The sequence below is a fragment of the Macroventuria anomochaeta genome (assembly GCF_010093625.1).
Source record: "Macroventuria anomochaeta strain CBS 525.71 unplaced genomic scaffold BU25scaffold_20, whole genome shotgun sequence".
Taxonomy (NCBI): domain Eukaryota; kingdom Fungi; phylum Ascomycota; class Dothideomycetes; order Pleosporales; family Didymellaceae; genus Macroventuria; species Macroventuria anomochaeta.
The window spans coordinates 339,569-354,570 of record NW_022985381.1 but is presented as its reverse complement, the minus strand read 5'-3'; the positions used below and the strand labels follow the sequence as shown (position 1 = coordinate 354,570).

Genomic DNA, 15,002 nt, shown 5'->3' with positions numbered 1-15,002 from the left:
TCGCTGATGTGAGTAGCATAGCAACAGCACCCGCATGGTTTCACGGAGAAGAGCCGGCATACCAACTCGCTCAAAAAATCACCAGCACAGCAACCACGTTCCAGTAGTATCCAGCATCATGTAACTGGGATAAGGGCATTGGCTTTAACTGTACACACAAGCAAAAACTCCATTAAAGAGCAGAAGTAGCGTGAGTTTTGCATGTCACCAACCATAGGTGCTAGGGAGCGCAATCAGGGTGTGGCTAATTATATGCATTATATCTCATGCCTCTATTTACATAACAGTATAGACCTAGGTCCGTACAGCAGATCTATATCAACACCGCCCAGTATAACCGTCGTAATCCCAACAACTGTAGTCTTACATGCATGCAACTCCCGTTGCGACTTTTCGTGACAGGAGGTGCCATCAAGAGAGCAACCCCACACCGTAACAATTACAATGAAATACGAAACCGCAGCCTTCCAGACTGCGTCGTGCCAAAGAATGAAGAAAGGTAAGGCGTGGCTTGCATAGCAGGCGGTACCGCTGTTTAGTGCGTGCAGTCGCGAGCTTGATACTGTGGCTCCAAATGAGCGCCGAAAGCTCACCGCCATGGTCGATGAGTCACGGAAATTTCCAAGTTGTGACTGTTCGTTCTGAATTCGCTTCGTTCAGCTTGGTACTATGCCGCGCGGCTATAAATGGCGGCGAAATTAGGCCTTGCGGCTCCTGGTAGTGCGACCATTGGGTGTTCCGCTGGGCGAAGCACCTGTAGCAGCACCGTTAGACAGGATGGAGGCAGGACGGGAGGTAGAAAGGCGCCTGCGGGCTTCACCGACAGTTGGGACCTTCTCATCCTTCATCTCAACCAAAGCGCTGGTAGCCCTGCGGCGGCCCTTGGGCACTGGCTTCTTGTATGTGGCGAGGTAGAAACCGATGAAGAGGAACAGGTACGAAGTGATGATGATCATTCCGGAGATGGCAGCGAACTCCTCGCCAGCGCACTTGCCCATGTTGGGCAGCTGGGGAGCGTAGGTGCTGGTGAAGTAGGTCCACGAGGCGAAGTAGATGAAGCCTGAGTAGAATTAGTCACTGATTGTGGAGTTTTGGTGGTAGATGTGCATACCGAGATCTAGGACGAACTGGGTGATCTGGCCAACTGTGATGTACTTCTTCCACCAGATGCGGATGCCGCGCGCGCTCTGGAAGTAGTACCAGTACATGACAACGTGAACAGCCAAGTTCAGGGTGATGACCGGCCAGGAAACGGGGGTGTGGCCAATAAGCTGGGTGTAGCAGAGCATAGCGGTTGCGCCATGGTGATAGGTGTGGAGGAAGGCTGAGAGCATTAGCTATTGCGCAGGCGACGTTGTGGGGATCTCGTACTCAGGGGCTTCTTCTTGAGGAAAAGGAAGCAAGTGTCAATCAGCTCGACGAACTTGGTGAGGTAGTTCAGCTGCTCAGGTTAGCCTTTCCCCTGCAAATCCTGACAAGTGCACCTACGTAGTACAGAATGACCAGCTTGTCCGTCCAGCCACCGTTGTGGTCGCAAATGGCGTAGAAAAGACCGTGACGGGCAACCGTGGGAATCAGCTGCTCAGCGAAGAGCGCGAGAAGTATGCCAGAGATGGCGGTAAGGTAGAAGTTGTGGACCTTGAACAGGAAGTTGAGCTTGAACGGCTCACGTCCACGCATCAACTCGCGACCGCCGAAGATGACGATGTAGTATGTGACAAGGAAGGTTGCGCAACTCTTGAATGTCGAGAGAGGAGTCTCGCCCTGCACGAAGCGGAAATCCTGGGGCTTATAGCCAGCGATGGGCTCGAAAGCCTTTTCGAAGATAGGCCACAGGGCAACACCGAAGGGGCGGTCCAGCGTAGGAACGCCGACCTCAAGCCAGTCCAGACCCATTGTGTGTGTGCTGCAATCGACGCTGGTGAACAAGATCTATGTGCTCCGCGTTGGTGTATGCGGAGGGTTGCGCTGAAGGGCTGCTGGAGTAAACAAGCAAGCGCGTGTCAAGACGGTGGCAGTCGAAGCCAAAGGAACGACGAAGGAGAGTGTGAAGAAGAAGAAGACACGAGCACCTCGACGGTGTGAGAAAGAAGTGGTTCGGCGAGGCTTTTGTTGGTCAAGCGCCAATGTTTTTCGCAACCAGCCAAAAGGAGGTCGGAGATGAACGTCCTGCACCTCCGCGCTTTCCGAACGCGCGCCGCTGCTCACATCGAGCCGTACAAATTACGACTCGCTGGCCGAGACAATTGCTCGTTTTTGATTGGCTATCTCTAATTCAATCACTCCTGTATTGAGGGTCTCACTGCAGACGTTGTGTGCTTGCGGTCGCTGCTGACTCAGCCTTCGTAGAGCTGCATGCGGCAGCCACTGCATTTGCGTGTCTTCTAGACGCAGCGTTTCATATGTCTAATAGCATCATATAACAGATGTGAACAATGGCAACCGCTGCATGTGAAAGCAGTGACATATGCAAAAGTGCACCTCTTGCAATTGCCACGTCTTTGCTCGATGGGTAAGTCATGCCGGAATCCTTGGCAGGCCGAAGCGACCGAGTGAAGTTGACATAGGCAACATGTGGGAGGCGGCACCGGCTTATGAATGTTCGTCTGTCTGATTCAACGTGTATTACATTGGAGAGGGTCGCATTACTGTCTTCCTATCTCTCTGAAGCATCTACAGACGCTGATACAAATCCCTGAGAAACCACAAGAATCCCGCCTGCTTTTGCCAAACTTTGTCCACCAGCAGTAGCAACAAGGCCGACAAAGACCGCAGACCCAAAGCGAGAAGTGGAAACAAAGAGGTCGAAATGGAAATAATAAATTGCTCGCCATGACGCTAATTTGAGACGACTTTCGTGACTGCCTTGCCAGGTTTTTCGCCAGATTTTGTACAGACGAGGGGCGCCCCGTTGCGCGACGATGTTATGCTACCGCTAGACTGGCTGTTGCTGCGAACGCGACCAACAGATGCCCGCCGTCCAGTAGTATGAGCGTGATGGCCGCCATGAGCGACATGATGCCGGCGCTGCAACGAGCAAGCACGAACGAGTCAGATCGACCTGAACCGAAAATGCAAGTCTTGAACAAGAAAACGACCTAGGAATCTAGGGATAGAATTAAGAGTACATCGATTCGGCCGTAGAAAATGCTCATCCTGAGTTCTAAGGACTTAAGAATCAACGTACCGAAGTCTGGCTGCTCTGTCGCTCGTACTCCTTCGGCCGCCTGTCTCTCGCAGCTCCGTCATCCTGCAGCCGCAGGTTTTCCAATCGACCCTGGCTGAGTGGATCCGAATCGTGTGGCAGTGCGGTGCCATTTTGACGCGCTTCGGCGAGCTGGGCGAGTTTGTCCCAGCGGTCTTGCCGGCTCTGTTTTCTTTGACCTGCATTGTTTTGAGACTCGGCATAGTCGTGTGAGCAGTCGTCGAATAGCTGAGGGTTGACTTCCATGAACAGTTTCATCGCGTTGTACACCATACCATGGATAGTCCTGTTGAGGCATTAGTGGTGGTATGTGCATATTTGAATGGTAGCATACCTGTTCCAGTGGCCCTTTGAGTTTTCGTACAATGGAGCAAACATGATTGGCAGAATGACCTCAACGTTGTCGCTGACGAGGTTACAGAAGTATTCGTTGTTCCAGAAGTATAGCGCGCGTTCAGCGACCTGTTCCAATGGTCAGTGACAAGTAAAGCGATACGTTGGAGTAGACGAACCTGGAAATGGGGGCTGGCCACTGACTTCGCCAGTTGATTGAATAGCGGTTCCTGCACCTTCGCAAACTCGGCCGGGTCCATGACTTCGAAGATGTCTTCGACTTCGTTCAAGAACATGACTTCTTTAGTGCTGTTCACCTTTGGCCAGTAGCGGAGGAGGCCCAAGACGACCTCTTCTGTCAGAGCGGCGTCCTTCTCCAAGAATTGAACAATACAGTACGCCAGCTGTGGGTGGTACATGCTTAAGCTCTTGACTTTGTGCAGGGGGATCAGCACTCTGGTGAGGAAAAGCTTGTGCTCCTCCTTCAGCGGCAGAGCAAAACCGTTGATGATTGACCCAAGGATTTCGAGCAGCTCAGCAATACCGTTGAACCTCTCGGTTTCGTAGATGAATTGGAAGAAGACGTTGTTGATGGAGCGACGGATGTACGAGCGAAGGTTCAGGAACTTTCCGTATATGCGGTGGAGCGTGGTCTTCAAGAAGTCGCGCTCTCTTGGGTCTTCAGAATCAAACAGCTCGAGAAGCTATAGCACATTAGCAGGGAATCTCTAGCACAACCTTAAAACATCGCAACTTACGTTGAGCACAAAGCTGTGGTCTATGTACGCTTTGGCAATGTTTGTGTTGAAGTCTTGGCTCTCGATGAAGCGGAGGAAGAACTCGTAGACGACTTGAATATGTGGCCATGCTACTTCCAGCACCGGCTCGTCTTCCTCAGGATCGAATGCCTCCCCTTGTGGGTTCATTGGGGGAGGGATGGGACGGAACAGGTTTTTAGCGAACATTTGCACAACGAGCGGATACATCTTCTCTGTGATGACCTGGCGATTGTTGGCGACGTAGTCGAGCAATTCGTGCAGCGCCAAACGTTTGATCTCCTTGGACTTCATGTCTCCGCTAGCATCGTTGAAGTCAAAGATGATGTTGCACTGATCAATCTTCTGCACGAAAAGCTCCTCCCTTTTGTTTGGTGGTACTTCATGGAAGCCTGGCAGCTTCTCCAGTTCGCGCTGGCGCTGGTCTGAGATGTCGAATCTGGACGAGTGTTGTCGCTTTGGCGTCCTGATTCCTTCGATGTTGTCTTTGGGTGTGGCTTGGAGGCGATCGAAAACGTTCGACTTCTGGCCAGCCTTGGGAGGAGCGAGGTCACCGGGCATTGTCTCAGCCGCACCGGGGGGAGGGACATGCTACAGCAACTGGGTCAGTTTGCGCACTCGCAGTCCACAGGTTTCAACTTACAGGAGCACTTGGGCTGATAGTGACGTTGGGCACGAGGGGCTGTCCCATTCTATGAGGTGTGCCAGCGCCAGCGGCGCCTGCAGCTGCTCCGCCTGTCATGCCTCCAGGTCCACCAAACATGGCGCCGCCTGCTGCGCCTGGAGCGCCCTGTTGGCCAGGCTGCAGAGAGCCGCTGCTGGGCTGGCCATCTGCTGAAGGCGCGTTCTTGCGGGCGTCTGCGAGCTGTGTTTGCGACGAGGATGGGGTGGCATTGGCCGAGCCAGCGGGGGAGCTGGTGCCCTGCGAAGGCGATGCGGTGCCGGAGGTCGAGTCTTTCTTCTTAGATGACTTGTTGCCGTCCTTCGCTCTTGAGAGCTGTTCATGCTAAGCATGTTAGCTTCTGCGCTCATGGCAAGAGAGGTGGGGCTCGAAGGGGAACAGGAGACGCAACAAGCAAATGCATAGTGGGGGACTTACAACCCTTTGCCTAAAGCCCTTCATGACTGCTGCGGCCTGCGCGAGTGCAGCACGTCAAGCGGTGCGGGAGTGATGCGGAGACGGAGGTGCGTCCGGAATGGGGAGGCCCTCGAGGCGTCCGTTGTGAGTCGCAACCCAACAGCGCCAATGGGAGAGAGGAGATATGTGATGTACACTTGATGTCGTAAGAGCTGGTATGCGTAGTGCTCAAGCCGGCATGGAGGAGCGACGCGTGCCAGGCAAGATCGTCGCTAGTGTTGGTGTTCAGGATGATCCACGGGAGTCGGCGTCGAGGAGGGAGAGCTCGCAGAAGAGGGGGCAGGCAGCTCATGCACTGGCGACCACGCACTGACGGTATGGTGGGACGACAATGTCAGAGGGACAGTTTGGCGTGCTCAGAAGCGGTGGAGAGGATGAATGCGTGTAGGAAGTTCAAAGTGCCAACTCAGGGCTACAGCGTGATGTGAGCTGGTGGAGCCCAGCAGATACCGTTCGTACAAGTTAGCGAACCGTGCACACCCCACCAATCTCAGGTGCGGCAGCAGAGCATCACCACCTCCCGCGACGCGCTTGATGTCGCCAGAAAGTTACATGGACGGCATTGCAGCATCGTGGAGAGTGTAGGAGAATTACTAGATGGCTGATTGCTGTTTAATCACTGCATAGTACGATCATTAGGTCCCAGGCGCAGTTTTAGACCCTTCTTCAACTGAAAAGGAAGCTGGGAGGCGCTCGTACATATTTTCGAGCTCTCATGCCCACCATGAACAACAACCAACGTGACATGAGCTCTGCAAGCAACAACACTGAGCTCGCGCCGTGGCTGGCCATCCCCTGTCGCGCTGTCTCGGCCATCGAACATCCATGCGTCATCAGAAACGTTGACAAGGGCATTACCTCATTAGGCGGGTCAGTCAAACTGAGCAAGGTCAGAGGACGAACTGCAGGTCCACACTCGGTGGCTAACGCGCATTTTCAGGGTCTGAGATTCAAGCTGGAAACGGCCACCAACGTTGAGGGTGATGATGAGCTTAAGAAGCTTATTTCTGTGTCACTGCGGCCAAACGACCCTTTCGCCAAGCGTCTGCTGTCAACGCCGGTGACGACCAACAACCTACTACTGAAGGTGACAGTGCCCAAGCGGACTGGCAGAAAGAGAAAGCGTGGTACCACAGGACCGTTTGTGAACGAAGACGAACTTGTGGGAGCGAACAACGGCACTCACTCCGTCAGTGCAGGCCGAGCGAAGAGCAACTATGTCGAAGCTTCAGACATCTACCGAATGTTGCAGGACAATGCGTCAAAGTACAAAGTTGCATTTGCTGGTGTGGTCGAAGAGACGCATCGCTTTCGAGGTGAGCACAGTATTGCACCACCACCTTTGCACCTTGACTGACTTCACAGCCATGCCGGACCTGCAATATGCTGCGTCTCATAACGATGTAATGGTCGGTCTGAGGGATCATGTCTTGCCGGCACGATTTAAGTGAAGCTCGCAGATCATGCTGAATAGCGACTGACCATATCACCAGACGCCGATCTCAAGAAATATAACATCAACACAGCGGCTGGCGCAGACCTAACGAAGAGTGTCGGTCCCTCAGCAGAATTTCTGCAGATGCCAATTGCGTTCAACTACAAGTAAGACAATGCCCCCCGTCAGATGTATCGTACTGACATAGCAAAAGGTTCCAGCAAAACGCTTACGTCAAGTATACTGACCAAGGCGAGGTCAACCTGCAGAGACGCTTCCAGTACAACAGCTACATCATTCTCAAACCCACAAACGACACTGTACCGACAAAGCCAAAGCCGACCCTGCAGCAAGAGTCGTCCCTTACGCCTTATCTGCAGACACTAGTCGCTCAGATTAAAGATCTACTAAAAGAAAGACCTATCATCACACGACACATGCTCTACAACAAGCTTGGCTGGGACAAGCGTACCCGACTACGACAAGCTGCTGTGTATTGCGGTTACTTCTTCGAGAGTGGCCCATGGCGAGAAGCACTCATCGCCTGGGGAGTCGACCCTCGTAAAGACCCTCATTATCGAAAGTACCAGACTGTGTCATTCATGTCATACAAGAAGCGAGGCACTACTAGGCACCACGATGCGTTCGACAAACACGTCCAAGAACTGAGCCGGATGACAACAGAGCAACTTGAGCACCAACATACATTTGACGGCGTCCATGCCTCCGATACGGGTAATACATTCCAGTTTTGCGACATTACCGATCCGCTGCTAGCCAATATTCTGGCAACAGAGGACATTCGAACGACATGCGCTCCAACTTTCCAGGGGTGGTACCATGTTGGCACATGGGCCAAAGTGACTGTCATATTGAAGGACAAGATGAACACGATTATAGGCGGCGAGGTACCCGATGATTCTTTGTACCAGCGCGTCTGTCAGTGGCCAGAACTCTGGGACGACAGGGAACTGTATGACACCTACAGAGATGAAGTCAACGATCGTGAGGTGCACGAAACAAAACGACGGGAACACGATATCATGCACAGCGTACGCATCGCTGCAAGAAACCCAAGATACGCATTTGAGAAGATGGAGAAGAAGGATGAGACAGAGCCCAACGCGGCCGAAGACCGCGATACAGAGCTTGCTGAGGATACGGAGATTCCGGAAGACTTGACCGAATACCCAGATAACCCAGACACAGCAGAAGCAACTTCCAATGATGTTGTCGAGACTGTTGGAAGTAGTGATATCGAAGACGATGATGAAGAGGAAGAAGACGAGGATGATGATGATGATGATGATGATGATGATGATGATGATGATGATGAGGACGACGAGGATCGGGAGCCAATTACGGAAGAGGATGGCATTTGGGAGGAGGATGACGATGACGATGCTGCGGTCGTGTATGCACGAGCGGTGTCAGAGGGTCCTACACCATTCGGTGGTCTGTACAATGTCTAACGAGCCCATAAAGTAAAGTTTTGAGGCGTGTACGAATCGGTAACGACCATTCAGGAATAAGTGCCTATGAACCGTTCAAAGCTATGTCTTTTCAATATGAGGATATGAGGAACTAGCAAGAGTCCGACATTGGCGAATTCACAAGATCGATGTCGAGATCGTCGGACAACGTTCTTGGACCGCTTGCATCAGGGAAGCAGCTGACGCTTGGGCCTCTTGCCAAGACGATCAGGTCATGCAAGAATCTGGAGAGCGACGCACCAACATCACAGAACGACCTCCGAACCACCACCGACCACACTACCGTACGGCCACGCCCCCCAATTCCTCATACAACCATTCCTGAGGCTCCTTTCAGGCTAATTGAGACACAAGATGTCCTTCGTTCGCGCAACCTCGAAGATCAGCCGTGCGGCCGTTCGTGCCCCGGTCTACCGCTCGGCCCCCGTCGCCTGGAACGCCCAGCGCGCCTTCTCCCAGTCCGCAGTCAGGTGCAGCGATGCGCATGCTGAGGAGACATTCGAGGAGTTCACCGCCAGGTATGACGCATCTATGGAGGGGCTGCGCGCTCGGACAGGGGAAGAAGCTGTTCGGGGAGCGACGGCAGCCATTGAGCTCCAGGAAGCTTAGGAGGAGCTGTAGAGCTGACTTGTCTATCTTTGCAACAGGTACGAGAAGGAGTTTGAGAAGGTCAACGATGTTTTCGAGCTTCAGGTACGTCCCTCGTCCACAACTCCACGACCCCCACCGGCATCACCCGAACAGCCCGGGTGAGCTCGTAGGGGGCTTCAGGCAAGGACAAACAGCTGATAATTGAGTAGCGAAACCTGAACAACTGCTTCGCCTACGATCTTGTACCCTCCCCCTCCGTCATCACCGCCGCTCTCCGCGCTGCCAGGCGTGTCAACGACTTCCCCTCGGCCGTCCGAGTTTTCGAGGGTACGTAGATCGCCGAACATGTCCCACACAAAGCATTTGAGCGGTTGATGGCATTTCACAAATGCGCATACCCCAAATCGCGATTCCACAGGACCTACGGACAGCCATTCAGATGAGTCTGATTACTAACGCACACTAGGTGTCAAGTTCAAGGCCGAGAACAAGACCCAGTACCAGGAGTACCTCCAGGAGCTTGAGCCTATTCGTGAGGAGCTCGGCATTCCCCTCAAGGAGGCCATGTACCCCGATGAGAAGTAGAGAGTCACGCTTTCATGCCCGCCATACCTGAACTCTCCCGCCGACCCAAAATCTCAACGAGCCTGCAAGCACCATCATGTAAATGCCGATATCATCGATTTCCTATCTAGACGGACGGAACGGGAGGGCAGGATGCTGTATCACTATGTGACGTTTTCCTTATCGTGAATTGGACTAAAGCTCGCTTGGAGCGCAGGGTAGAGGTAGGCGAGTTGAGCGGTCTCTCGCTGTGGTAGCTGTACAGATTTCTTGATCCAAAATTCTTGTCAACTTATTACGAGTGATGCTGTGTCTCATGCTGACCTTGACACGAACAGCTCGTAGCGGAGCATTTACAACTTCAGAAGCATGTGAATCCAAGCAATGTTTCACTCGAGAGATGATTGATTCGGATCCTGAGACGTCAGCTGGCAGCTCCATTCGGAGCGTAGGGCCTCCAACAGACACTTGATGACCCAAGCAACGTTCACAGGGGTTGTCCATTGACCAATCACAACATCACGCTAACGCACCGTGGAGTAGCACGCAAATGTACCATTAACGCCAACCGCGTCCAGACATGAAGCTTTGGTCCTTCGGAGTTTGGACACGATGATGCTCAATTCACTTCCTCTGTTGTCAACAGCCCAACTCGTCCTCGCGGCATGCGATCCTTCAACAACATTTGACTACGTCATAGTAGGCGGTGGAACCGCAGGCCTCGTCCTGGCCAACCGCCTTTCCGCAAACCCAGCAACTACCGTCGCCGTCATTGAAGCAGGAGACTTAGCCTACAGCAATCCAAATGTAACCTACGTGCCAAAGTCTATTGCAGAATTTGCTCTCGGCCTCGGGACCTCTGTGGAGTGGGGGTATACCACCGAGCCCCAGAGGTATACCGCGAATGGCAACGTTACGTTGCCGTACTGGGCTGGCAAAGGCGTTGGAGGTACGACGCTGGTTAATGGGATGACGTATGTGAGGGCCGAGAAGAGGCAGATTGATGCTTGGGAAGATCTGGGGAATGAGGGGTGGAACTGGGAGACTATGAAGGAGTACTATGTGGAGCAAGAGAACTTTTCGAGGCCGAGTGAGCAGCAAGAGGCGAACGGGGCGACGTACGATGAGAGTGCTCATGAGTATGAGGGAGAGCTTGATGTGGGGTTTACGCCGTATTTGACGGGCCAAGGGGCGTTTGATGTCCTGAGGCAGACTCATGAGGCGAAGGGTTATGCATGGAATAAGGATGTGAATACGGGGAGTATGCATGGATTCAACGTCTGGCCGATGACACTGAATGTCTCTACGTTAATGAGAGAGGATGCGGCGAGAGCGTTCTACTACCCTATTGCTAAGGAGCGACCGAATCTGCACGTCTTCCTCAACACGACAGCATCACATATTCTTTGGAAAGACTCAGACGGCGGGTCGGAGAAGACTACTTCAGGTGTCGAAGTTGTCAGATCAGATGGAACAATCCGAACACTGCAAGCCACGAGAGAAGTCATCCTGTCCGCAGGTTCCATCAGGTCACCCGCACTACTCGAGCTGTCAGGCATCGGCAATCCATCCGTTTTAAAACCACTCGGCATCGAAACCATCGTTCCACTTCCATCCGTGGGTTCAAACCTCCAAGACCAACCTGCAAACGGCATCATCTACTCTTCCTCCACAAATTGGACCGGCTATGCCACTTTCGCCAGCTTCCTCACAGCATCTGACCTCTTCGGCGCGTCTCTGCCCTCTATCATCGCTAGTATCGCATCAAACCTAACCTCCTACGCTCACGCCATCCTCTCAGACTTCGCGCCCAACTCCACCACCCTCGCGATCCAAGAACAGCTCCTCCGCCACCAACTCGACCTCGTCTTCGCACCGACCAGTACCGTCCCGCTCGCCGAGATCCTCTGGGTTCCAACCGGTAATCTCATAGTAGCGCAATTCTGGAACCTCCTCCCCTTCTCCAAAGGCTCGATACATATTAATAGTACGAATCCACTATCTCAACCGAGCATCAACCCAAACTTCCTCCAACTCCCCATCGACACACTCGTCCAGGCCGCCATCGCCGTCCACATACGGGAACTCTTCGCTACACCGCCACTCGCGGAATACGTCACGGATGAAGTCACGCCTGGGTTTGCTGTTGTGCTGCAGGACGCTACGTATACAGATGAAGCGTGGATCAAGTGGGTTAAAGGGAGTTTCAATGGGAACTCGCATCCGGTGACTACGTGTGGGATGATGGCAAGGGAGTTGGGTGGAGTGGTAGATGCGGAGGGGAGGGTGTATGGGACGCGGAATGTGAGGGTTGTGGATGCGAGTGTTTTCCCGACGCAAATTAGTGGGCATCTGAGTGCGAGTGTGTATGCGCTTTCTGGGAAGATTGCGGATGCGATACTAAAGAATGAGGGGAGGGAGCAGGTCGAAGACGTACATGTGGCACCTCCCCATGTCGGTTGTGGTGAAAGATCGAGCTAGATGCCATCTTAATTCATGTATCCTTACATGTTGAGTACGGTGTGGGCTGCATTTGGTGAGCGCGTCCTGCAGTCACACAGGTTAGACAACAGTCGTCCCTGTGCAGCCTGATGCACCACCTCGTTTGCCTAAATACCTACTCATGTATGTGTTTTATAACCACGAGTCTACACAACTGTTTTCTCGCGCTTAGCAGGTCCAATCCCCATCGCAACCCTATCGATCTGCCGCGAGAACCTGGACAGCAGTGTTGGTTCCAGCCGCTTTCATCTCATGTCTAAACAGATTGTTTCTTTGTGTCTTGCTTGTTGTGTGTAAGACAACAAGCTCCTTTGTTTCAGGTGCCTACATTAGTAACACCTCATTGCTCGTAGATAGCATCTAAGAATTCATCTCATCTGAAGTTCACATCATAAATCAAGAAGCAGCGTACAACCTATAATGCCGTCCCTCAGGGACCTACCCTCGCGAGCTTCGCGACCAGATTTGCAACTACGCCATTCTCATGCTGAATGCACCTCCTAACATCACACAAACGTTCGAAGAAATCACTGAAGCGCGAGTTCGGTTCAAACCCCTAGTCTACGGGCCTGGAGCCAAGTACTATACCTCCCCAACGTTCCAAACACTCACATAACATCGTTTATCACAAGATACAGCATTTCCATCAACTTTGTCTGACGACTAGATCGCATCGAGTCGTGCAACGTGATTAGAAGACGATGTGGATCACTCATCATACAGCTGATGTGCCTCGATCCGCGCTTTGTGTCACGACTCGCGCTGCGCGTGAAATGCCTCGGCTCAAAGCTTCCCCACACCCCCAGCTTGTAGCCGCAACACCATCTTGCCGACCGTTGAGCCTCCATCTTTCTCTCAAATTCCCAAAAACCCGTCACACCCTTAAGACGCGGTCAAACTCCACTACTCTGTCAAATCTTTGTTTCCAACACATAGAATACTATGCCGTTCAACACAGAGCTTACACGCGCCCTCGGCATTAGAAGTGAGCCTCCACCGCGTACTCCCAACCTCCACACTAACAATCTATAGTACCCGTTGTCCAAGGTGGCATGCAATGGGTAGGCTATGCCGAGCTGGCCTCAGCCGTCTCGAATGCTGGCGGTCTAGGAATAGTAAATTCTCACAGTACCCCTATCATTCCATCCAACTATTAACCCACCTTCCAGCTCACAGCCCTCACCCAACCCTCCCCCGAAGATCTCCGCAAAGAAATTCGCCGCTGCCGCACCATGACCAAAAATCCCTTCGGCGTCAATCTCACCCTCCTCCCCGCCATGGTGCCCCCCGACTACGCCGCCTACGCCCGCGTCATCATCGAGGAGAAAGTAAGCATCGTCGAGACCGCCGGCAACTCTCCCGGCCCCGTAATCAAGCAGCTCAAAGCAGCCGGCACAACAATCCTACACAAGTGCACCACGATTCGCCACGCCCACTCCGCCGTGAAGCTCGGCGTGGACTTCCTAAGCATCGACGGTTTTGAATGCGCAGGACACGTAGGCGAGACAGATATCACGAACTTCATCCTGCTCTCGCGCGCACGCCAGAGTCTCGGCGTGCCATTCATTGCATCCGGCGGCTTCGCAGACGGCCAAGGTCTCGCTGCCGCTCTCGCACTCGGCGCATGCGGCATCAACATGGGAACACGGTTCATGTGCACGGTCGAAGCGCCGATCCACGAGAACATCAAGAAAGCCATCGTCGAAGCCCAGGAGACGGACACAGCGCTTGTTCTGCGCCGATGGAAGAACACGTCGCGCCTTTTCGCCAATAAAGTCGCTCTCCAAGCGGTGGATATTGAGAAAACGAGCCCAACAGGCAAGTTCGAAGAAGTCGCTGAGTACGTGTCTGGAAAGCGTGGAAGGCAGGTGTTCCTCAATGGTGATAAGGACTTCGGTGTTTGGACTGCGGGACAGGTCATTGGGCTGATTCATGATATACCCACCAACGAGCAACTGCTCAAGCGTATTGAGAAAGAGGCGGTTGAGACGATGAGGCAGAACCATGCACTCTATATTGAAGAGGGGCAGGAACCGGTTGCGGAGGGTGCGACGGTGGGGAAGAAAGACAACAATCCCGGCGCGGAGATCTGGGGGATTGGGAAGAGTAAGCTGTAGATGAGGAGATTCTTTGGTCGAATATACCATTGTTGGATGTTGATTGAATGCGTGATCAAGAATCTTCATTCGATGCGTGTTGCTGCAGACACTGGTTCAACGTTAAGTTTCGCGGCTCGATCTTATTGCAGTATTATTTCGTTCATTTACTTCTTACTCAGGTCAGCAGGTATTGATACGTCTAGACAGCCCTCGAATGCTCGCCCTCACCCCTCTCATGAACACTCTTCTCCACACTATCAAGCAGACTTTCACTCCCGCTCTTCCCCCCCTTATCACCACCCTCCTGACTCAAATCCGCGCCAGACCTCTGCTCAGAGTTGCCTGATGCATTCTGTGTACCAGCCGAAATCTTCTTGATTTGTTAGCACTAGTTTCTAACACCCATCCCTTTAACTGCCCGTTCTCTCCTCCCTCTCCTGTCGTTGACTTCCTGCCCAAAAAATCGCACGTGGACGCAGATGACAGGATTAGAAACGTACCTTATCGCCCTTACTACTCAGCCCACTCTCAAAACCCGAGTCACTTGTCTTGCCCGTGCCTTTTGGCACGGCGGGATCGCTTCCTGTGCCTGGCGCGGACGTGGTGCCCTCGTTGACGGGGTTCTTGGGGTTGGATTCGGAGGATTCTTGGGCGGTTAGGGAGGACATCTTGATCGTCTCGTCTTTGTCTTTGATTTATATAGAATTGAGATGGGTTGAAGGCGGTTTATGACTGAGGTTGCAGAGCGTTGGTGTTGATGTCGTGGTGGTAGTGGAGAGGGTACGTCATAGTGACAAGGAGGCGAGATGGCAACACCAACGTTATCGTCGGCAACGTTAAGGGCTAGAGGTTTCTACCCTGGTGAG

General features: G+C 52.9%; 7 protein-coding genes across 7 annotated transcripts; 4 read left to right on the top strand and 3 right to left on the bottom strand.

Annotated features, from left to right (window-relative positions):
• Positions 1-246: 246 nt before the first annotated feature.
• BU25DRAFT_491989 (elongation of fatty acids protein-like protein) lies at positions 247-2,106 on the bottom strand. Its single transcript, XM_033711607.1, has 4 exons — positions 1,489-2,106; positions 1,372-1,441; positions 1,112-1,324; positions 247-1,060 (listed from the first exon to the last, which is right to left on the bottom strand). The coding sequence occupies exons 1-4, from the start codon at positions 1,894-1,896 to the stop codon at positions 699-701; spliced, it is 1,053 nt and encodes a 350-aa protein (XP_033560838.1). The 5' UTR covers positions 1,897-2,106; the 3' UTR covers positions 247-698.
• A 900-nt stretch (positions 2,107-3,006) lies between these two features.
• Positions 3,007-5,559, bottom strand: BU25DRAFT_92319 (serine/threonine protein phosphatase 2A). The gene is made up of 6 exons (XM_033712246.1): positions 5,414-5,559; positions 4,958-5,320; positions 4,297-4,905; positions 3,718-4,242; positions 3,540-3,667; positions 3,007-3,491 (listed from the first exon to the last, which is right to left on the bottom strand). The coding sequence occupies exons 1-6, from the start codon at positions 5,435-5,437 to the stop codon at positions 3,179-3,181; spliced, it is 1,962 nt and encodes a 653-aa protein (XP_033560837.1). The 5' UTR covers positions 5,438-5,559; the 3' UTR covers positions 3,007-3,178.
• Positions 5,560-6,197: 638 nt separating this feature from the next.
• Positions 6,198-8,359, top strand: BU25DRAFT_432048 (uncharacterized protein; the record flags this gene model as incomplete). The annotated part of the gene is made up of 5 exons (XM_033708692.1): positions 6,198-6,341; positions 6,393-6,768; positions 6,818-6,865; positions 6,946-7,054; positions 7,102-8,359. 5 exons carry the CDS (start codon positions 6,198-6,200, stop codon positions 8,357-8,359), a joined length of 1,935 nt encoding a protein of 644 aa, XP_033560836.1.
• A 375-nt stretch (positions 8,360-8,734) lies between these two features.
• On the top strand, positions 8,735-9,556 carry BU25DRAFT_343477 (cytochrome c oxidase subunit VI; the record flags this gene model as incomplete). Its single annotated transcript, XM_033702957.1, has 4 exons — positions 8,735-8,898; positions 9,028-9,073; positions 9,181-9,298; positions 9,438-9,556. The coding sequence occupies 4 exons, from the start codon at positions 8,735-8,737 to the stop codon at positions 9,554-9,556; spliced, it is 447 nt and encodes a 148-aa protein (XP_033560835.1).
• Positions 9,557-10,130: 574 nt separating this feature from the next.
• BU25DRAFT_411616 (GMC oxidoreductase) lies at positions 10,131-12,030 on the top strand. Its single transcript, XM_033706600.1, has one exon. It carries the CDS (start codon positions 10,148-10,150, stop codon positions 12,014-12,016), a length of 1,869 nt encoding a protein of 622 aa, XP_033560834.1. The 5' UTR covers positions 10,131-10,147; the 3' UTR covers positions 12,017-12,030.
• Positions 12,031-12,865: 835 nt separating this feature from the next.
• BU25DRAFT_394700 (inosine monophosphate dehydrogenase) lies at positions 12,866-14,223 on the top strand. Its single transcript, XM_033704755.1, has 3 exons — positions 12,866-13,022; positions 13,070-13,152; positions 13,207-14,223. The coding sequence occupies exons 1-3, from the start codon at positions 12,980-12,982 to the stop codon at positions 14,152-14,154; spliced, it is 1,074 nt and encodes a 357-aa protein (XP_033560833.1). The 5' UTR covers positions 12,866-12,979; the 3' UTR covers positions 14,155-14,223.
• An 82-nt stretch (positions 14,224-14,305) lies between these two features.
• Positions 14,306-14,882, bottom strand: BU25DRAFT_411613 (uncharacterized protein). Its single transcript, XM_033706599.1, has 2 exons — positions 14,637-14,882; positions 14,306-14,506 (listed from the first exon to the last, which is right to left on the bottom strand). Exons 1-2 carry the CDS (start codon positions 14,802-14,804, stop codon positions 14,336-14,338), a joined length of 339 nt encoding a protein of 112 aa, XP_033560832.1. The 5' UTR covers positions 14,805-14,882; the 3' UTR covers positions 14,306-14,335.
• Between the last annotated feature and the right edge of the window lie 120 nt (positions 14,883-15,002).